This window comes from Salvia hispanica, chromosome 3 (genome assembly GCF_023119035.1).
Source record: "Salvia hispanica cultivar TCC Black 2014 chromosome 3, UniMelb_Shisp_WGS_1.0, whole genome shotgun sequence".
Taxonomy (NCBI): Eukaryota; Viridiplantae; Streptophyta; class Magnoliopsida; order Lamiales; family Lamiaceae; genus Salvia; species Salvia hispanica.
In genome coordinates this window covers 50,287,501-50,309,860 of record NC_062967.1, presented here as the reverse complement: position 1 = coordinate 50,309,860, position 22,360 = coordinate 50,287,501, and the positions used below count along the sequence as shown (strand labels likewise).

The 22,360-nt window shown below is 35.5% G+C and overlaps 4 protein-coding genes across 5 annotated transcripts; 3 read left to right on the top strand and 1 right to left on the bottom strand.

Moving 5' to 3' along the window:
• The first annotated feature begins 1,978 nt into the window (after positions 1-1,978).
• On the top strand, positions 1,979-10,281 carry LOC125214402 (protein arginine N-methyltransferase 1.5). Of its 2 annotated transcripts, none has more exons than XM_048115411.1 (23): positions 1,979-2,198; positions 3,227-3,344; positions 3,518-3,627; positions 3,798-3,887; positions 4,017-4,082; positions 4,464-4,555; positions 4,644-4,719; positions 5,382-5,468; positions 6,071-6,146; positions 6,362-6,453; positions 6,547-6,582; positions 6,681-6,749; positions 7,139-7,207; positions 7,335-7,388; positions 7,494-7,568; positions 8,088-8,180; positions 8,270-8,373; positions 8,700-8,748; positions 8,858-8,944; positions 9,031-9,136; positions 9,276-9,363; positions 9,583-9,676; positions 9,915-10,281. In XM_048115411.1, the coding sequence occupies exons 1-23, from the start codon at positions 2,061-2,063 to the stop codon at positions 9,996-9,998; spliced, it is 1,953 nt and encodes a 650-aa protein (XP_047971368.1). In that variant the 5' UTR covers positions 1,979-2,060; the 3' UTR covers positions 9,999-10,281. The 2 variants fall into 2 exon arrangements, with proteins under 2 accessions (XP_047971368.1, XP_047971367.1); XM_048115410.1 differs by having other exon boundaries at positions 6,359-6,453.
• Positions 10,282-11,399: 1,118 nt separating this feature from the next.
• Positions 11,400-14,827, top strand: LOC125215759 (peptidyl-prolyl cis-trans isomerase G). Its single transcript, XM_048117294.1, has 2 exons — positions 11,400-11,835; positions 12,258-14,827. Exons 1-2 carry the CDS (start codon positions 11,483-11,485, stop codon positions 14,632-14,634), a joined length of 2,730 nt encoding a protein of 909 aa, XP_047973251.1. The 5' UTR covers positions 11,400-11,482; the 3' UTR covers positions 14,635-14,827.
• Positions 14,828-16,964: 2,137 nt separating this feature from the next.
• On the bottom strand, positions 16,965-18,721 carry LOC125215760. The gene is made up of 7 exons (XM_048117296.1): positions 18,575-18,721; positions 18,263-18,493; positions 17,869-17,977; positions 17,717-17,762; positions 17,558-17,643; positions 17,391-17,449; positions 16,965-17,308 (listed from the first exon to the last, which is right to left on the bottom strand). Exons 1-7 carry the CDS (start codon positions 18,643-18,645, stop codon positions 17,188-17,190), a joined length of 723 nt encoding a protein of 240 aa, XP_047973253.1. The 5' UTR covers positions 18,646-18,721; the 3' UTR covers positions 16,965-17,187.
• Positions 18,722-21,576: 2,855 nt separating this feature from the next.
• LOC125215761 (peamaclein-like) lies at positions 21,577-22,123 on the top strand. The gene is made up of 2 exons (XM_048117297.1): positions 21,577-21,729; positions 21,825-22,123. The coding sequence occupies exons 1-2, from the start codon at positions 21,645-21,647 to the stop codon at positions 22,007-22,009; spliced, it is 270 nt and encodes an 89-aa protein (XP_047973254.1). The 5' UTR covers positions 21,577-21,644; the 3' UTR covers positions 22,010-22,123.
• Positions 22,124-22,360: the final 237 nt, after the last annotated feature.

The window sequence follows — 22,360 nt, the reverse complement described above, 5'->3', positions numbered from 1 at the left end:
CTTCACTTCTTTGGGCGTGAATGGGTCGTGATTGGGGCAAGCTCGGCGCGGTCGGGCTGCTCATTCATCGCCAGGTTTGCTGTAGGGTTCAAGTCCCTATCACTAACCTATTTCTTTTTTTTCTTTTTTTTTTTTTTGCTATTTTTTGTACAATATCTATGTTTATTATGTTGAACTATAGCACTAATCTCAAATGAGTAGTATGTTTTTTTTTCTAATGTTGCAAAATTCATTTACACTATTGCTTCTTTGTTTGTTGAATAGAGAAAGAGAGAGAAGTACCTGATGAGCTGGCCGACGAGTAAAGCTTGAGTAGGAAGATGTTTGTTGTCCAGAAAAAAAAAGCCACATGCATATTTGGCGAAGAAGGTGAGAATGGAAGCATTTTTTGTTTGATTATATCGGCTAATAAAGTTATCAAAAGTTAAACCCTCAAAATTTACATGAAAAATATTTGTGCATCAAATAATAAATCAATTGATGATATACTTTGCATTATACAAAGTAATAAAACATCCCATAATAAGTTAATTGACGATATATCATGCAAAATACAGTCAAATGATTTAAATATTTACATGAAAAATATTTATGCATCAAATAATAAATCAATTGATGATATACATTTCAAAGTTAATCTTATCACATTTTCAATATTAAGATCCTAAGAGGACTCAACTCACCTCATATCATCTCATCTCATCCCATTCTTTATATTTTGTACTAATAGTATTAGTAAATAAAGAGTATAAAATTAATTAAAGTACATATTCAGAATGCAATCAAATAAAATATATATAATTAAATAAATATATAAGAAAAATATTTCTAAAATCTGCCGACCTTACAATTTTCTATGTAATCATTCAATTATAAAATTTAACGGATTGAGAGTATAATTAATATTTTTAAATTTATGATTGTTTTAATTAGTTTTGTAATTTAAGTTTACATGTGTGTGTTTATATACAAAGTATATTATTCAACATTTGATAATTTTCATTATAAGTTTTTAATAGTTTTTTTCATTTATTCTTAATAGTGTTTCATTATTGAATTATATATATTTTTAATTATATATTGTTGATGTGTGTTTGCAGTTTAGTTTTTTATATTGTTAGATTGTTAGATATGTAAAAGATTTTCATTACTAATATTTATGGATTAATTATAATAAATGATATTTCATTTAATATTCATGCTACATAATTATTTGGAATTATATAAATTTTGGATGAAAATATAATATGACGTGCATAGCATGGGTGATACTAGTTTTAACATTAAAACTTGGAATATAAGGCTTATATATATATATACAAAGCTACTCAAACGTGTTTCTCAATACATATGGGTTTAATTGCTAATCCATAAAATATATGTACAAGTTTAAAGTTTGAAGCATTTTTCGTTTAATTGTATAATCGTTTGGTTAAAATTGACTGGTCAATCAATAAAGCTAACCGTTTTCAAATCAGTAATACTCCTAGTTTTAGCCCATCTTATCTTTTGGGGTGATAATTTGGCTGATTTACCGACGAATGGTTCACTAATCAATGAATCGACCTATTAATCTAATCTTAGTTTTTTTTTTTTTTTTTTTTTTTCATCTATAGATCCTCAAACTTTTGATTTATCAGAAAGTTATCTTAAAAATAAAAACGAATCTTATCATAGTAGTAGGATATCTCAAAAGAATTATATACTACTATTGAGCATGACACCCCGATTAATTTTTATGTATTGACGATCATTTACCAATAAAATATGCTAGCCTCGCACATTAAAAACTGAAAGTATATACACTACTGTATACTTGAAAGTTGTAGGAGTATAAAATTTAACACTATTATTTTTGGAATAACGTCATAAAAATTTATGTTGCAAAATATTCTACTCACATTTATCCAATAGTTAAAAAAATGGAAAAGAAGTGACCGAAAATGACATATAAGCGGATTCCATAAAACCCTAACCAGCCACTTTCAAACTCAAAACCCTCCTTAAACCCAACCCTTTCCGCCATACCACGCTCCGACTCCCAATTCTAGAGAGAGAAAATGCCGCTCGGAGAGAGATATGGCGGCGACAAGAGTGAATCTCGCTACTGCGGCATCGAGACGGAGTTCGACGATGACATGCCCAATCTCCTCTCCTACAATGTTCATGGCGGCTTCGATTTCGTCCTTGCTACTCTCGTGAGCTAATTCTCCACTGCTTTATCTGTTTTTGCTATGCTCTATGCTCTGGCCCTGGTGCTGTATGCTTAATTAGTTGATTACTATTCGCTTTCGCAGTTTTGAATTCACAAGAGAGTGTTTTTATTGTTATTACATTGAAAATTGCCGAATGTCTTGTTTAAGTTCTATTAGTGCATATTCAAATTAATATCATACTGAAGAATTTAGAACATTTTTTTTATTGCTTTCATTCATGCATTTACTCATTTAGATGTGTTTGATCTGAAAGAATGTTTTTATAAGTGATGCCAAGAGCCCTTGCAACATTATATTGAGTTTATGGCTGTTTCATTTTATCTTCTTAAAACATAAGAGCTTCTAGGAAGTTATGTTTTCTTATTTTTGTGCGTACTCTGTTCACGGTGGCCAATTAGCCAGTCATACATCAGCTAAATGGCTGTTAGTCTGTGTGAATGGTCAGTAGGCTCACCTAGATCATTATGTTGACGGCCTCATTTTTGGGAAGCTGTAGCTTCTCTTGAGGTTGCCAACTACATACCACTAATAGAAATTAAAAATAGGTTGTTGCTGTTTCCTTCCCTGAGATTCATCATCATACGTCCACATATACTCTATCTTGAAATGACTATTATCTTTATGTTCAATATCATGAGATCATCTTCTGCTTTTTGGTTACCATTTTGGGGCCTTGTGAAATGGACTCATTACTCTGTTGGGCTGTTAGTACATTCGTATTATGTTATTGTGTATTTGTGTGGGTTTAATAGATATGACTCACATTTTTGTGAACCAGTATGATAATAATGATCACCTTATCCAGTGTTTACTTTAACTTTGAGCCTTAAAGAAGTTTGCAGAAAGTAAAAGAATAAGCTATATGATGATAGTTTGTTTTAATCAATCTATAATTCTGTGGTTTTTTTACATTGTCCATGATTGATATACATTTGGTGCTAACCAGCAGAACAAAACGCCAAAAGTTCCATTCGAGGAACCTGCTCTTATTTTCATATTCCATGATGCAGATGGATCCTAAATATAGGCCTAGCCTAGTGGACAGTGATACTAGCAGATCATCTGCTCTGCCATTTGCTGGGTCAGACTTGGTCCTAAGTCCGTCACAGTGGAGCAGTCATGTTGTTGGTTTGTTCTTCATACCTGTATTGCTTTTACTTTTATTTTCTGTATGCTTTTATATCTGCTATTGCGTGGTTGAGCTGAAACATATATTTCCTTCCACTGCCTGATATCTCTTTTGTCCACTATATTATAAATGAATTGCCTTCATTTTGTTGAATATGTTCTCTTCTCTCTAGGCAAAATTAGCTCATGGATTGACTTGGATTCTGAAGATGAAACACTTCGCCAGGATTCTGAGATTACATTGAAGCAAGAAATAGCTTGGGCTTCTCATCTATCTTTGCAGGTGAATCATGATATGTTTGATTTGGTTATGTGGTATATGAAAATGATTACCATTCTTACAAAAGATCATGATGATATCCTCTTCTCTCCTGCATAGTCATCATAAAAGAAGTCTTGTAATTATAATCAGATAGACTTGTTGCTTGAGCAGCTGCATCGTTTGTTTTGCAGGCTTGTATTCTGCCTACGCCTAAGGGATCTTCTTGTGCTAATTATGCGAGATGTTTGAATCAGATTTTACAGAACTTAGGTGGTATGCAGGTACACTCTGAATAGTTATCCACATTTACATATGTTCTTTTTTACTTAAGTTATAGCACTAGAAAATATTACTTGTGTTTGTGTTGATGTCATTTCCCTTTACTCTTATTATTTATTTCCGAATTAAAGTTGTGGCTTAGGATTCCAATGGTGAAGCCTGAAGATGGCATTGAGGCTGGGAACCCAGAGTACATGGTGAGTAGATGCTCTTTGATGCCATTTTACATGTTCATTTCCTAGGGCTCCCAGTTAGGTACTTTTACTTTCAGTGCATGGGTTTGAGGTTCTAAATCATTCATAGTACTCCACGTGGGCATAAACTGACTTCTTTTGACAATTGACAGTTTTCTATCAATTTATGCATTAATTATGAACTTTGATATTCTCCTTTTTGTTATTGCAGTTCACTTGTTTCAAAAAGCCGAATATAGTTATAATCTAATTAGAGCATTTCTACCTTCCCTACTTGTATATTTTTACAGACATTGCTTCAGACATGATTATTAATCATTTCTAGTATTGCCAAATATACCAATACATGCTTTACTCTCATGCTGTGCCTTTTCTGCTCTGCAGGGTGAAGGGGATGTTGATTCATGGGAACTGTGGAATTCCTTTCGGCTTCTGTGCGAACATCACAGCCAGCTCTCAGTTGCCCTTGATATTTTGTATGTTTAAACGGTCTTGGTATATTTTGGGTTAACATTTGCCATTATGTTGGTTATACCTGACAAGGTTTTTCAATTATGTTTTTAGGTCCTCAGTACCTTCTGCATCCTCAGTTGCACGATGGTTTGGAGAGCCTGTTAGGGCTGCTATAATCAATACAAATGTAATTAACTCATTGGATCCCAGTATTACATTTGTAGCTTAATTGCATGAAGGTTATAGTTTTTGGCCACTAGTGCTATATGTTGAAAGCCAATTTATTGAAAAATTTGAAAAAAGCACACAGAGGTATTTCCTTTGATAACATATGTACTATCATTAAAAGAGGAACTGCCAATATCTGTTGAACTGATAAATCCCTTTTCATTTTTTCCTACTTATTGAGGACCAAAGCTCATGATTCATAATTCTATAGTAGTCACTAGTCAGAAAATTTATGTTCCATGACGGGAATGACTTTTCTGTGGTGTCAACTGAAATTTTCTGCTAGCATATCCTATACAAACATAGAAAGACCCTGAAAACAATCACACCCCTAGATCTGTCTTTTATATATCATAGACTTCTTGAGCATTCTAAAGACAAACTGGATTTCTTGAGGTACTTCAAATGTTTGGCGTGGTACAAGTCTTAAAGGACCATCTATCATTAGAATCTAAAACTGGTCCATTTTCCTGTTTACCACAGTTGCGGTGTTCGTCAATTTGATGCATTCCTATTAGCCTTTACTAGTTCACCACCTCAGAAGACCACACATTCTGCGATATCTTTTCATATGACTTGCTGGTATGAATTTTTTCATTAACTGAACTTCTAACTTGGCAGACTTTTCTAACCAATGCGAAGGGATATCCTTGTCTATCAAAGCGTCACCAGAGATTAATAACTGCATTTTTCGATCACTCAGTTCAGGTACAGTTATGCATCATATTACTTCATCCTTATATTATGCTTCTAACTTGTTCAGGTGCACATTGAGCTTGAAAAGTCCTCTTATTGTGGATGACTGGATGCACAGTTTTTTTATTATATTGATTATATTGAGTTTGCTGTGTTGTGGAGTTTGATATAGATTAGAATTAAAGCCATGGGCTTGGAGGAATTATAGTCACATTGAATTCTGTTTGCTAAGGTTTTTCCATGCTTATAAATAGCCACCCGATTTGTAATTGTAGAGTGCACCATATTTTCACTAGAAATTCTCTAGTGAAACATGTTTTGGGACTCTGGCTTGGCAGGGCCGACCAGGGTAGTCAATTATCATTTTCTTTATTGCTTTTTCATGATCATGTGTGTCATTTCCTAACGGAATATTTAGATTCTCAATTCTATAATACTATTGGACAATTGATTCGCTAATTTATGAGATTGATTACATCGAATTCATCCTGTTCAGCCTGTTCCCTTTTTTAAGTGTCAAATCTTTTCTAGTTATACTTATATGTATTTACTAGTAAGCTCTTGAGTTAAAATGATGAGTCCATGAATATTTGTTTCCTGTGCATGCTTTAAAGGTAGTGATTTCCGGCCAACCGGTACACAAGATACCTGTGGCTACTTCTGCATCAAATGTTGACACCCAAAATGAGGGTGAGTAAAATATTCTGAGCAAAGTTACATCTTACAGCTTCCATGGAATGTCTAGAAAAACATGCTGGGTAACTAGGTTCTTACGAGCCTGATATTAGCTATACCCTTAAACTTAACCTGCTGTTTAAGATGTTTTGAACTTCTGTGTTTTTAATTTGGTTCATTTGCACTATAATAGTTTAATTACATTTCTGTTTTTTATTATTCTTTAGTAGGAGGTTGGAGACACCCCTTGAAGGCATACTTAGACTATGTTGCTTTCCTTTATCAAAAAATGGACCCTCTTCCCGAACAGGAGCGCTTTGAGGTAGAACACTCTTGCATTGTTGTACTTTCAGATGGTGTTATGCAATAGTTATGATCATCCATTATGTTTGACTTCCTTAATGTGGCATTCCAGCTTGGATACAGAGATTATCTACAATCACCCTTACAGGTGAGTTGCTGTATCAACACTGTTCTCTCCTACTTGGGATTTAAAAAAAATTCTTGTAGCTTGTTACCGAAAGTAAAAAAAAATCACTATCTTTGCAGCCTCTCATGGATAATTTGGAGGCCCAGACATATGAAATATTTGAAAAGGACACTGTTAAATATAGCCAGGTATGGTATGGAGTTATGAATATTTCCACAACCATAACATGTTGATAGTATTGGTCTTATGTGCCAATTTCCTCATCCAAAAAACAAACCTTAATGGCCATGCATATTTGCAAAGTATTTTCATCTATCATATTCATCTATCATATTGTCTCTAAATAGTCAGAAAACCATAATGGCCATGCATATTTGCAAAGTATTTTGGTTTCCATCTTTTGAAAGAATGGCCATGGCATATTGACCATCACTTTGCAACCATAACACAACTTGTATTAGATTGGGAACCTCTTTATGGTCCATGTCACTATTAATTAAGATCATATTTTCAAACATAGTGTCTCATGATCTTTATGGCATCTTAAATAGTGTTGGTATATATTGTATCATGGCAGTATCAAAGAGCAGTTGCTAAAGCATTGGTTGACCGGGTTCGTGATGAAGATGCTTCTAGAGTAACCACTGTAAGTTCGAATTCCTTATGTTAGTAATGATACCAAAGTCGCATTAGATTACCCCTACTCACTGGTGCAGCATGAGTTGGACAATCCCATGGACCTTGCAATGATATACTTTTTCTCCTTGTTGCAGGTGTTGATGGTTGTGGGTGCTGGTCGAGGGCCTCTTGTCCGAGCATCACTGCAGGTCATTTCCTGATCCTTTGCCAGAGAATGTGCGACCTAGAATAGGTTGATTTATGCTTGCTGACATCTTACTAAAATGCATTTTTGTTCTTTGTATTTATCACAGGCAGCTGAAGAAACAGAGCGAAAATTGAAAGTATATGCTGTGGAAAAGAATCCCAATGCTGTAGTAACCCTTCATGTGAGTTGTATCTTTTGTCTTGTCCAAATGCTGTAACATATCGCTACTGATATTGTACCTTACAAATGTATGTACATGTTCACTCTGAACATAATTTTCACTTGTGCTCTTATAATTGGCAATGATATCTGTTTATCAATAAGTTTAAAGATGGTTGATTAATCAAGGATTCCCAGCTTCTTTGACTTGCCTCTTCATCACAGTTGTTATGTACACCCAACAGTTTGTGTTACAGAATTTCAGTTAATGTGTGGGCTAGTGGAATTATTTGCTTAAGAAGGTCATGATACATAGATAAAAAGAAGATACAATGTAACTGATTTTGGAGATCTTACATATACTGTCTTGCAAGTATTGTCAATTGGATGAGAGAAAATGCATATCTAAATTTCCAGTTCAATAAGTTTTCCTTTATCCAATGTTCTATTCTAAAGGATTCCCAATAATGTATTAACGTTTACTTATGTCATTGATGTCGAAGTTACTGATGCAAATAGAACCTTTATTCCCTTGAAACAGAGTTTGGTCAAGCTAGAGGGTTGGGAACAAACTGTTACCATTATATCCAGTGACATGCGTGATTGGGATGCACCTGAGAAAGCTGACATATTGGTATTATTCTTATTGTGATCTTACAGTTCAGAAGGCTCTAATGTGATTATATTCTTCATCATTACACCTAAAATTCTTTACTCTTGTAGGTCAGTGAGTTGCTAGGATCTTTTGGTGACAATGAGCTCTCTCCTGAGTGCCTTGATGGAGCCCAAAGGTTTTTGAAGGAAGATGGAATTTCAATCCCATCATCGTAGGTTTTATAATGCTTTCCTACCCACCTATTTTTGAATGAAATTGGCTGTTACACAGACCGCCTGAATGAAGTTTAATCCATGTTAAAGAAAAATAACATTGTATCAAGGTTGACTGAACTCACCCGACCAATTTGTTTATTTGAAAGAGCAAGTGCGTATTACATTTCAGTCTTTACCTGTTCGGCTTTTCTTGGTGTCCTTTCTTAAACAAGATTTTTGTTGCCTTTGTTGTGGAATCACATGTATTTATGTAGTATGCGTTGATTGACACCCCCTTTTGTTATATGTACCCCAAATTGCTTATTTTTCTGTGATTTGACAGGTATACAAGTTACATCCAACCGGTGACTGCTTGCAAACTTTACAATGATGTAAAACCCCCTGCATTGTGATTCTCTATTTTTTATTATTTAGCTATAAGTTTCCAACTCTTCCTAGATTTTTAGTTGCTTACTTATGTTTGTGTTTGCAATGGTACAGATCAAGTCACATAAAGATCTTGTGCACTTTGAAACTCCATACGTGGTGAAGCTGCATCGTGTTGCCAGGCTTGCAAATACTCAACCTGTGAGTTACTGCATATGGATGTTTGTTCAGTTGATTTATTTACTTAAATTGGATCTTGTGGTTCACATCTTCATTTGCTCAAATAGGTATTCACATTCACCCATCCAGAACACTCAGCTAAGCCAAACAATCAGCGCTACAAAAAGCTTCAGTTTGATATTCCTGAAGACACGGGCGCAACCTTGATTCATGGTATGTGGTTTTTTTTTTTTTTTTTTTTTTTTTTTTTTTTTGGGGGGGGGGAGGGGGAGGGGGTAACGGACATGTATCAACCTACTTTAACGGACATGTATCAACCTACTTTAACATCTATTCTCTTTTTTCCTTGCAGGTTTTGCAGGTTATTTTGATGCAACACTTTACAAAGATGTACATCTTGGTATTGAACCGTCCACAGCTACCCCAAACATGTTTAGCTGGTATGGCAATCGATGAATGCTTATTGAACTTATTAACTGCAAATTCACGTTTGTTCAATCATTACCATATAGTATGTTCTATTCAGATGCAAACTTTACAAGCAATATTCCTCTTTTCCCCAAGTAGGAAAGAGAGAGGCAGCTCATTGAGCTATTCATAATCTCTGTTTTAAATATAAGCATGAAACTTATTCTGAAAAGTCTTTTTCATGTAAACAGGTTCCCAATATTTTTTCCATTAAGGGCACCATTATATGTTAAACCCGGTAATCCTTTAGAAGTTCATTTCTGGCGCTGTTGTGGTCCTACCAAGGTATTCAACTTTCTCTTTCTAGCTGTTTGTTCAGTGGCTGGATCCATGTTTTATTCATTTCAACCTAGTAATCTTTGATACGAGAACTTTTCTCTTTGATACAAGAACCTCTCCCATGATTTCTCATTTTTCAAATTTGTTTAAATATCGAAGGAGTATCGATGATCTAAACTCTTATGGAGTAACGTTTAAGTTAAAAACAGATTTTAGCATAATAGTTTTGTTGGAATGATGACAGGTATGGTACGAGTGGTCTGTGACTGCTCCATCAGCTTCACCGTTGCACAACACCAATGGTCGCTCTTACTGGGTCGGACTGTAGGTGAAATTTCAAAGTTTTGGGCACGGTGTTTGTTCCGGAGAGAGCTTGGGTTCAAATGCAAGATGGTGATGTTGTATACTAGTGAGAGGTGTCTAGAGGTATAGATTGCCTTCATTGTGAAATTTAGTAGGTAACTGTTATCTTGTTCTAGTTATCTGGCATTTGCCGTTTATACAAACCAGCAGAAATGCGTTGTGTCGTTGGAAACGTTTTGGATAATTCTTGATCAGATGGAGTAATACTTTAGCCATCTTTAATGTATTCTACTAGTATTTTTTTGACACATCATTACTATTTGTACTTGATACAGTATTATTTTTGCATATTTGTGGGTAGGTTTTGAAGTGTAAAAAGACAAGAAATGTACGTAGATGCGAATTTTCTTGTGGTTTCCACTTTCGACTCAAATTGTTATTGGCAAAAACCTGTATATATTTGGATGATGGTGTGGATATTTCAATTATAAGGTTTACTTAATTTTCAATTCGGATTTCGTAATTCAAACTAAAATTTATTAATTTGTACTAGTATATTAGTACTAGTATAGTTTTATTTAGTAAAAGTAAAATTTAATTAGGCGAGATGCATTGCATTGCTATGTTAATATCAAGTATTAATGATGGAACTGTGTCCTCATCTCAATTTTGTTAAGTTATCCTTAATTATTTTCAGATTATATTAGCATAAATGGGACACCATATCAATTCGATTTAGAATATACAGAATTCATTTGCCACCACTTTAGTTAAACAAATACAGTTACAACATGAGTTTTACTAGTTTTATGTAGTACTTATAAAATAATTATGTATTTTTATGGTTCTTGTGATTGTGAACTTATAAAAAATACTATCTCTATCTATGAAAAGAGTTTCATTTTTCATTTTGGATTGTCCAACAATAAAGTTAATTAGTACTACCTCCGTTCCCCAAAATTTGCTACACTTTGATCTGACACGGGTTTTAAGAAATGTAATGGAAAGTGAGTAGAAAAAATTGGTGAGATGTGGGTCCTATTTTTAAAGTGTTAGTTTTATAATAAAATGTGAGTAGGAATGAGTTAGTGGAATATGGGGTCCACTATCAAAAATGGTAAAAGTGAAGTGTATCAAATTTTCAGGGACAGACCGAAATAGTAAACTGTATCAAATTTTCAGGGACAGAGATAGTAGTATTTATTTATAAATTTCTCTTTCTAATAGTAAATCCTATTTTTCACCGTTTTGATCTATTTTTTTAACTTAGTAATTTCTCAATACAAAACTTCAACCTACTAATCAACATTTGTAAAAGCCCATGCTAAGTTAAATGGGACGGAATCAGTAAGGCCCGGCCCAATATCCTACACCCTTTATCCTTATTATGTCAGCTTCAATTCTAGAACCCTAACCTTTCCTTTCCCCAATTCATTCACGGTTCGTTCCAGCAATCTCTTAACAATTCACAGATCCATTCAATCAAAATTTCGCCCTAGAATTTGAGAAATGTATAACGGAATAGGGCTTCAGACCCCTCGGGGATCCGGAACCAATGGCCACATACAGTCGAACAAGTTCTTCGTGCGCCCCAAGACCAACAAAGTCGTCACAGATTCGAGCAAGGGCTTCGAATCGGGCCAAGGAATGGCCGGCGTGACCCGCAAAGCCAACAAGGAGATCCTGGAGCACGATCGGAAGCGTCAGATTGAGCTCAAACTCATCGTTTTGGAGGATAAGCTGACAGATCAGGGGTATACCGATGCCGAGATCGCTGAGAAGCTCGATGAGGCGAGGAAGTCTCTCGAAGCCAAGGATAAAGAAGATGCTGGTGTTGAAAATAAGTCGCGATTTTCGGAAAAGTACGTATGCTTCTATCAGCTGTGTGTTTGTAAGTCGCAGTATTTATGCTTCTATAAAAGTACGAATGATTTTCGGAAAATAAGTCGCAGTATTTATAAAAGTACGTATGCTTCTATCAGAGCCCATGAGTACAATTATAGTGTGTGTTTGTGTGGACAATTTAAGATTGATATCAGCTGCTCCTATGGTTTATGATCGAGCTTCATTTATCGTTATTATTCTAGCTGTAGTCCTTACATTCACATGTTGATTTTGTTCTACTTAGTTGCTGGGTTAATGGTTTGTTGTACGGTCACTGGAGCCAGTTGATTATAATTTCTTTACATTGCAGTTTTTTGATACTCTATGTTGCTGCTTAAATTGAAATAAATGTATTTTTCTTTGTGAGAGTCTAACATTTAATTTCTTTGTGGATTATCAGAGTTTCGGAAACTCAGACTCATCAAATAGCTGCACTGAAGGAGAGGCAGATGGAAAATCTGAAGGCTGCACTTGGAATAGAATCCGAAGCTGAGAAAGAGCAGAAGCGCAGTGCTGCTGAGGCTCTACATTTCAAGGAGAATCTTGATGAGGGTGAAATAGTGTCTATTGATACTGATCAGAGGGAAGCAATACAAAAAGTTGTAAAGAAAAATGAATCTGGTAGGAACAAAAAAAAGCGGGCTAAGGATTCTGATAGTAGTGAGGGTTCTGATGTTGATCTTAGGAAGAGAAAGGGAAAGTCCTCTAAGAAGCAGAAGAGAGTTTCGAGGCGTGACAGTAGTTCATCCAGTTCAGAGTCTGATTCCGATTCTGATTTGGGTTCCGAGTCTGATCATGATAAGAAAAACATTAGAGCTCATGAACGCCACGATTCTGATTCTGATTCTGATGACAACCATGTCCCCCCAAAGAGCGGAAAGCAAAAGCCAAAGAAGTCTTCAAAGAGCAAGCGCCATGAATCTGATGACTACTACAGCTCCCCTGGGAGTCCTCAGAGGAGAAAGCAAAATGAAAAGAAGTCTTCAAAGAACAAACGCCACGATTCAGATGATGACCACAGTTCAGATGAGAGCCTTGACAGGAGAAATCAGGAGCTAAAGAAGCATATGACGCTGTCAAAGAGCAAGCGGCATGATTATGATCATGACAGAGCCCATGAGAGGAGAAAGATAGAAGAAAAAAAGCTATCAATGACTCATAACAGAGCACGTGAGAGTCCAGAAAGGAGAAAGATAGAAGAAAAGAAACTGTCAATGAACATGCCGCAGCCAAAAAGCAAGCGACATGAGGATGATCAGTACAGTCCCTCTGAGAGTCCTGAGAGGAGAAATCAAGAGCAAAAGAAGTCTTCAAAGAGCAGGCGGCATGATTCGGATGATGATTACAGTTCTGGAGAGAGTGTTGAGAGGATAAAGCAAGAGTCAAAGAAGCCGTCTAAGAGCAAGCTGTATGATTCTGATGATGGCTACAGCTCTGGAGCGAGCCTTGAGAGACAAAAGAAAGAGCAAAAGAAGCCTTTAAAGAGCTCACGACTTGACTCTGATGACGACTACGACTCTGGTGAGATCCCTGATAGGAGAAAGCAAGAGCTAAAGAAGCGATCAAGTAGCAAGCGGCATGATTCTGATGACGAGTACAGTCATAAGAAGGGGAAACGTGATGATAACCGGAAAAACTATCATGAGGGAGCTCGGAAGAATAGAGAATCTGACTCAGATGATGAACATAATCCTCGTGAAGGCCTCAAGAGTAGGAGTGAGAGGGGATATGAGCAGAGCAGGCGACAGGGTGATTCTGATGATAAGTTGGAGAAACGCGAGAGAAGCCGAACTGGGAAGGTGAATCCACTACCTGATAGTCCTAAGGACCGTCGTTATGATAGTAGTAGGAAGCCCAGGAGTGAGATCCAAGATAAGTTTGGTGATAGGTATGTTAAAGGAAGCGACAGTGACAGAGAAGATGAAATTGGTGATAGGTATGGTCAAGGAATCGACATTGACAGACAAGTTCAAATTAATGACAGGTATGGTCAAGGAAGTGACAGTGATTCTGACGAAGCACCTAAAAGGAGAAGGGAACGGCATGATAGAGATAAGGATGATTTAAGTTCTGGTGGTGGTAGACTAGATAGAATCAGTACAAGGGATGATGAGTATAAAACTGGTGATGCCACTGAAAGAAGTAGATCTAATGTTAGAGAGAAGGATCTTGCATGTGATGTTGATGATAAACAGAAGGAGAACGATGATGGATTGAATGCATTTCGGAAATTGGAGCAGCTGTATGAATCAAAGGGAGATAGTTCTGGAGATAGAAGTGAAGGCATGACTCGTAGTAGGAATGAGCCTCGGCATAAGATTAGGAGAGATAGTGGGGAGGATGAAGGTTACTGGCGAAGCCATGGAAGAGAAAGGGGGGATGCTGAAGGTCGCCATGGAAGAAGGCAAGAAAGAGAGAGAGGTGATGATGAAGATTACCATGGAAGAAAGCAAGAAAGAGAGAAAGTGGATGATGAAGATCGCTACGGAAGAAAGCCTGAAAGAGGGAGAGGGAGAGGGGATGATGAAGATCGCCATGGAAGAAAGCCAGAAAGAGAGAGGGGGGATGATAAAGATGGCGATGTCAGAAGACATGGAGACATAGAGCCATACAAGAGGGACCGTGAGCGTCAACGAGAAGAGGAGCACACAAGTAACAAAGATGAGAGAGGTGGGGAACACGTATCGAAGAGGGCAAGGTATGACGAGGGACGCCCTAGTGGAAGGAGATACCCTGAGGATGACAGGAGTGATGATAGGCGGTCTAGGCGCCGGTGATTAATCCACAGGGCTGCTGCTTTCTCCTGCAACTTGAGCGTCTGATAATTTCCCGTTACATTTGCAGTGTGATGATATAAGTACATGTTACATGTCAAAACCTCTGGCCTATGTATTGTATGATTTGCTTAGGACTTGTAATGAGGATATGGTTTATTTCTTTTGTGTATGGTTTGTTCATCTTTTGTTGTGATATTGGTATGGAATTGCTATGCATTATGAACTCTCATCTTCGAAATTGGTTGTGTCAATGCTTCACTTTTGCACAAATCGGTGGCGAAAAGCCCCTATGCATTGGCGCAGATCCCCCAAAATGAATCGCTTCCGGCACTGGAAGACAAATTCTAGGGGTTATATACTGGTTTACTCTGCCGACGGCGCTGCATAATCTACAATTGAATTATGAAATGTTATGGTATCGATTATGAAATGTTATGGTATGGATTATTCAATTTTTGTGTTGTGTTTTGATACGTAAAAGGAATTGCTGAGCTTTCGATTTACAGCCTTTGGGGACGATTCTGGTTGCTGGCTTTACTACGGAAGTAGGAGTGATGTTGATCGCCACAGTGGGAATGGTATTTTTCATGTTCGGAGCATTGCAGCAAACCTGAAGCAGGGTAAATTTTTCTTGATGTTATACTGAAATGTAGAGAATTAGTTGTGGCTATGTTCTTGTTATGATCCATGATCCATGTCATAACTTCCTAGTTTGAATTGTTGTTTCTTTTTTCGGTTAGGTGGAAAGAGAAGGAGGCTGGCAATGATCATCCATGTGAGCTCAATTTCTCCAGTGATTCTAGCAACTATAGTCTTGTGGTGCTTCAAAAGACGCCATAAATGCATCTTTTGCAGGTTTTAAATCATCATCATCTCAGAAACAGAATAAGTAGAACTAATAATGAATATGCATATGATGTTTCAATGTAATTTCTTGACTTCTTGTATGGATATTGTCAGTGAACAAGGTAACAGATCCTAAAGCTGTAATTACTATTGACATATGGAAAACCAACGATGTTGAGTTCATCGGAGAAGGGCACAACTTGACATGCTTTTGCATCGATACGCTTGAGAATGCAACAGACAGTTTCAATGCAGAAAACAAGCTTGGTGAAGGCGGCTTTGGACCTGTTTACAAGGTGAAGTTTCACCATGTTTGTTATTATTCTGTTGAATTATTTTCCAGCACCAGAGTGTTGCAACGGATTTCTCTCTCGTTGCAGGGAAAGCTCCCGAGTGGCCAACAAATCGCGGTGAAAAGTCTTTCAAAGCGATCCGTTCAAGGAGCCAAGGAGTTCAGGAACGAAGTCGCAGTAATCTCAAGGCTTCAACACAGGAATCTTGTCAAACTCCTAGGCTGTTGCATTCTCTGATTTCGGCATGGCCAGGATTTATGGTGAGAATGGAGCTCGTGCCGAGACAACTAAAATCGCAGGCACCTAGTAAGAGATTTATGTTCGTAGTGTATTGTATGGAGTTGCATTTTTCTCGAGCATTATGCATAAGTATTGTTTTTGTTTAGTGGTTACATGTTGCCTGAATGCGTTATGGATGGCAATTTCTCGTAAAAATCGTATGTGTTTAGCTTTGGCATTATAGTGCAGAGATCATCAGTGGCAAGAGGAATATTTCCTTCTTTGAGGCTGATCACTCTCTGAATCTGCTCGGCTATGTAAGCTTCTGTTGTTACTCATTTTTTCTGTTTCATTAATCATGGACAAGGAAATGGTTTTGACATGAAGGGGAATGAAACCCAAATTAGGCATGGATGCTGTGGAAAGAAGGGAGGAGCATTGAGTTCTTGGACGTGACGCTGCTAGCTGACTCATGCGCGGCTAGTGAGGCAGAAAAGTACGTCTGGTTAGGGCTTTTGTGCGTGCAGGAACGAGCTGCAGATCGCCCGGACATGCCAGGCTTTGTAGCCATGGCGGCCAATGACATTGCTGCTCTTCCTCTGCCTAAACAGCCTGCATATTTAGCTAACAGGACTTCCCTCGTATATGAGCTTTTGCTTTCCATTCGAAGCCATCGAAGCAGCAACTTCAATCGGAGGATGTGTTTATGGTGAATTTGTGGCGCCAAACTGAGAATATTAAGGCGCCATTTGTATGGAGGTGAAGGACGATGGAGGTTGATGCTGACATTTCATTCCCAAAAGTAGGGTGAGAATTGTCATCACAATATGTAATCTGACTTTGGGATGGAACATGTAATGCCTACCAAATGAAGGATTAATTCCCTAACCCTCTTCTACCAAACACTCATTTTCATAGGATTACCTGTCAGCTTGCATGGGAAAAAAGGCCAATTGGTAAACTCATGAAAACTTTAATAAATGAACCAATCACACCCTTACTCTCATATGATGCTCTATCCTTGACAACAAAGTTGAATTTTGTAGTACTAGTTCTCAACCACTAATTTATATCAAGGCTTCATCTTAGAAAAGTAAACATTTTGGAACTCAAGCTGTAAAAACAATGTCGTTATGTACGTTTGGCCTAACCATTACACGAGCCATATTAACGCAGTATATCCCGAGTGATTCTATTAGTGAAGGATCTTGCTCTTGCTGTTGCTGTTGCGTTGTTGTGAAACCCATTCTTCATAATCTTGCACCAGTTGTTGTAGAAGCAATGGCACCAGCTGATCCACCAGGGCTTGCATCATTCTATGTCGAAAACAAAATTTAATTTCTGGTAAATTTCAAATACTCAGGATAAACAATACACCATCGCGTCTAGTCTACTTACATATTTCCCGGACCCTCAACCGTTGATGGGGGCAGCATAGCAAATGGCTGGGTATATATCTGCATCAAAGCGACGTCAAAAGAGCTTGTCGTTGCAACTTATATTCCGATATCATCAATGCATTCAAAAGCACACATTCAAAAACATGACTAAAGTTGGATATAAACCTCAAGGACAAGATCTAATCTGACATCGACATCCAGAAATTGTTCAGAGGCAATGGTTTCCCATTTCAAATTGTTCTGCATAGAAGCTGCAAGAAGTTGAAGGCAGAAAAGGTGGATCTGCAGCACTTGAAATCTAAAGAATCCTCGAACTGAACTTACCTGAGAAGCGCTCGTTCTGGCGTTCCACCGCATCAGAACCCTCAAACTGGAGTGTAAATCAAAACAAGAAGTGTATATTCAGTATGCAAACTCTCAAAACTATCACAAAACAATCTGTTTTTTCCCATCCTTTTTGTCTGCAAGAAGCTTACCTTGCAAGATATCATCTTGACGAAACATTCTTGAGCAGTTGATGTTACTTGTAAGTCGATAACTGGCGCAACCTCAAAATTAAGAAGCTTAATCTGTGGTAGGATGCACCTGCAAAACCATATTATCAAATGAAGACACAGAAAATAGGATGTGAAGCTAAATAACTCTATATTTGTTAATATAATTTGCACAATTAAGACATGAATACTGAATACTATAGTATGTTTCAAAACTCAATTAAGTAAAACAAACTCTGCATCATTTTAACACCACAAAATCTCCATTTACTTGTACTACCAATTTCCATAATTTCCTTGATAGATAGTTTAGATAGATAAATTGCAAAAACAAGAAACTTAAATAAGCAAATAAAGATATAACATTATACTTTACCTATACAAATTGGAATCAAGGGATTGATAACTCTGCAAGGCCTTTAAATTCAAGATGGCTTCAATCCCAGATGGATGGCTGAAAAATTGACTAATATGATAATTGCTATTTTCATCAGCATCACTATAATTGGGAATCTTTATTCTCTCCTTCCTTGCTGCAAAAAGATTTGCTTTCTTAACATTTGTGGTTGACAATTTCACACTCACTTTCTTCACTCCATTTCTCTTCCTTGAAAAAATGTGGAGTAGTAATATATAAATTCAAAATCTTCACTTGAGCTGCAATATTTATAGATAGAAGTAAATGTACCTCGTTAATGTGATGATTTCATGAAAACGATGGGGCCCAATTAATGGGGATTGGATTTTAGTGATGGCCATGGATATCTTAGATGAGCTACATGGTGTTGATGAGAGAGAGATAAAAAAGATTGCGATAGGATGAGAGGCAGACAGAAAAGTCGCTACATTTTATTTGATTTATATATGAACTTAATGAACATTTATAATAATTTTAGTAAGATTTATTACCTCTATTTTTATCCTCTATGAACATTGATGTTCCACAAGAAATTACTTACACTACTTGTGATAATTAACGAAACCAAAAAATACTACTATATCTATTTTTATTCTGATTGTAGGATTTGTTACCTCTATTTTCCATTTTTACTTCATTTACGTAGTCATAATTATTTTTTTTTTACAAATTCTGATTATTTTAAAATAAAAACCTAACTTTTTCGATATTCACTAATTATTTTCAGGGAATAGGACATTATCTACGGAAGTTTCATTTATGTACATGTTTATGTAATGATTTTATATTCTCCATTTCATAATCTTGTAAGCAATAGTTACAAAATAAGTTAGGAATATATAAGGTTAAAATATAAAATGTAATTATGTATAAAATATCATGGCATAGCGATATTATGTCATAAATTATTAAGCAAAATTAGATTAGAGTTAAAAGACCTTTTTGATATTCCAAAACCTCAATCTATCAAAATAAAATCGCGAATTAGGCTATAGTGTTTTTATTCTAATCTTAAAAGTCTAATAGAAGAGAATAATGAAACCTAAATCTTTTTAATTAAAAATCTTTTCTATAATCTTGGGTGTAGTATGGAACAGCCTTAAATCTCATTAATAACCCATATTTTTTTTTGGTAATTACCAAAAAAAAAAAGTATGGGTTATGAGCTCATTATTACATATACATAGGGCTGGAGAAAAATATCGAAAAAATGATATATCGCTCGTATCGTATTGAAAAATATCAAAAAATTATCGAATTTTCGATATATCGTAATTTTCGATACGATACGATATCGTATCGTAAGTTTTCGATACGATAACGATATGAATTTCCTTATATCGCGATATATCGTTTTATATCGAAAATACGATATATATCGAAAATTTTCGATATATATCGATATTTTATTTTCGATATATATCGATATTTAACGATATATCGAATTTCGATACGATATATCGAAATATCGATACGATAACGATATGAAATTTTTTTATATCGAAAGTTTGATATATCGAAATTCGATATATCGAAACTTTCGACGATAACGATATGAAATTCTTTCATATCGATATTTTCGATACGATACACGATACAACGTTTTCGATACGATATATCGTATCGACCCACCCCTACATATACATGTTAATCCGAAATAGAGCAATTATTTTTCTAAGTGGAAAAACAAATCAATAGGGCTTTAATAACGAAATAAGGTAGGTAAATATTTCGAAATTGGGCTATGATTTATGATTTCGAAACTATAAACAATTAACCGAGTGAATGGGTTCGGTTATTAATTTTGGGCCTAAGGATCCAGTGAGCCGAAAATATTCTCCCTTTACAAATTAATACACTGTTAATGAATAATTACACATCATACTATACATGACAACCAGTCTTTAATTGTCAATTAATAACTTAACAATTACTACTACTTAACTAACTAATCACCCTAATAACCTCATAGGCTCATATTCATCTAAATAAATTTGAGAGATAAAACAGTTGGCTTTGGCAACCATATGAATTTTATATTCAATGGTCCGATTGTCTCAAATTTCACAAAAACTGCAAGTTTTAATCGTGGCTGTCAAATACTTGCAATGATAAAATTCTTCATACACAATAGCAAGAATTGGGCATCAATGCCAAAATCACTATGAAAAACGACAAAAATAAAATAAAATTGAGACGCATTTATTTACGTAGCAAAATTTTAAAAAATAACAATAACTTAGGATACAAAGAAAACATTCTTAAATTAAGAACAAAATAGTTTATTCTTTTGCTTTTTTATGACGCTTCTATTTGCATCCCTTAATTTTAGTTTTAACACCGACAATAAGGACACTTTTTAAAGCGATGGATGATATATTTAAAAACACAAATTAGCACCCTTAATTGCATTAAAAAATATTTTTAATTGCTTTTTTTTTAATTGTAGGGAATGGTTTATCATTTAATTTGTCAAATTAAGGGCTCAAACAAAAAGAAGTTACTATATTTAAAATCGAAAGTTCAATGAATCGACTGAATTTGAAGATGCCAATTGCTGCATAAAAATATGTTCCAGGGATATTATAATCTTTCACTTGGAATAAATAATTGATTCCTTTAATTATAGATAAACAATATACTCCTTCCTTTCCATCCGAGAATATACTTTTGGTTAGACATGAGATTTAATGCATAAATAGTAAAGTAAAAGAGATATGAATAAAAATAATTAAAATAGCATTATTAGAGAAGAATGAGTTCTAAAATTAGAAAGTGCATACTCTTTTGAGACGGATTAAAAAAAAAGAGTGCATAACTCTTGAAAGAAAGAGGTAGTATCTCTGTAAAGTAAAAAAAACTTTTGCACCAAACAAAAAAATAACAAAAAATAAAAGATTACATAGTTGTATGTATTAATTAAATTGCTTGTTGTAAACCAACATTTGATTGAAAAGAACATTTATCATCTTCTAACTAACAAATTTATTTAAAAAACACATAATCCAGCTTGCATCAATAATATGATAATTAGGTACAACTGCAAACTTTTTCATGAAGAAAAAAAAGAACACCAACTTATTACAAAAATGGAGAAATGAACAAAACTATTGGCTAGCTATAACCATTAAATATCAATCAATACATCCTAAAAATATGTAACTTATATCTTAGAACCACCAAACGACAGTCTGTATATTTGCATGCCACAATTTAAATAAAAAGACCTCTATTATTATTCAGGCATGCTATAAATACAGTGCTAACCTCACTAGTATAAATAATGCATCATCTAATTCAGTCATTTTGACATTCCTTAAAAAAATTTAAATTAGCTAACATGAAGCCTTGTTTTGCTACTTTCCTAGTTGTGGCACTAATTTTAAGCTCCAATTTTCTTGAGTCCATGGCTACAACAGATTCAAGTAAGTGTTGTGTTGTTAATTATGGAGCCTAATTAACATTAGTGTACATTGTTATTAAAATGATTATTGGGGTAATTGATATGATTAATGTGAAGGTTTTTGTGGGGAGAAATGTGGAGTGAGGTGCTCAAAAGCAGGGTTGAAGAAGAGGTGCTTGAAATATTGTGGGATATGCTGTGAAGAATGCAAATGTGTGCCTTCTGGAACATATGGGAATAAATCAGAGTGCCCTTGCTATAGGGATAAATTGAATTCCAAGGGCAACCCCAAATGCCCTTAATTCATATTCTTCCTATCATTTCTTTACATATATGTTGCTTTAACTTCCTCTCTTTGAGAAGAGAATGTATTGGTGTGGTGATCAATAAAAATGAGGCTCATTTCTTTGCTCTAATCTTAATATTCTAGTCCCTACATTTCTCAAAAGATTCACCTAAAATTAATACTTTCTTCGTCCCTATGTAGTAGAATCGTTTCTTTGCGGCACAGAATTTAAGAAAGAATGTATTAAATGAGTTAAGTAAGAATAAAATAAAGTGAAGAAAAAAAGGTAAAAAGATGAAGAAAGTAAAGTACTCCCTCCGTCCCACTCAAGATGACACGTTCTTGAGTGACACGGGATTTTATAAAG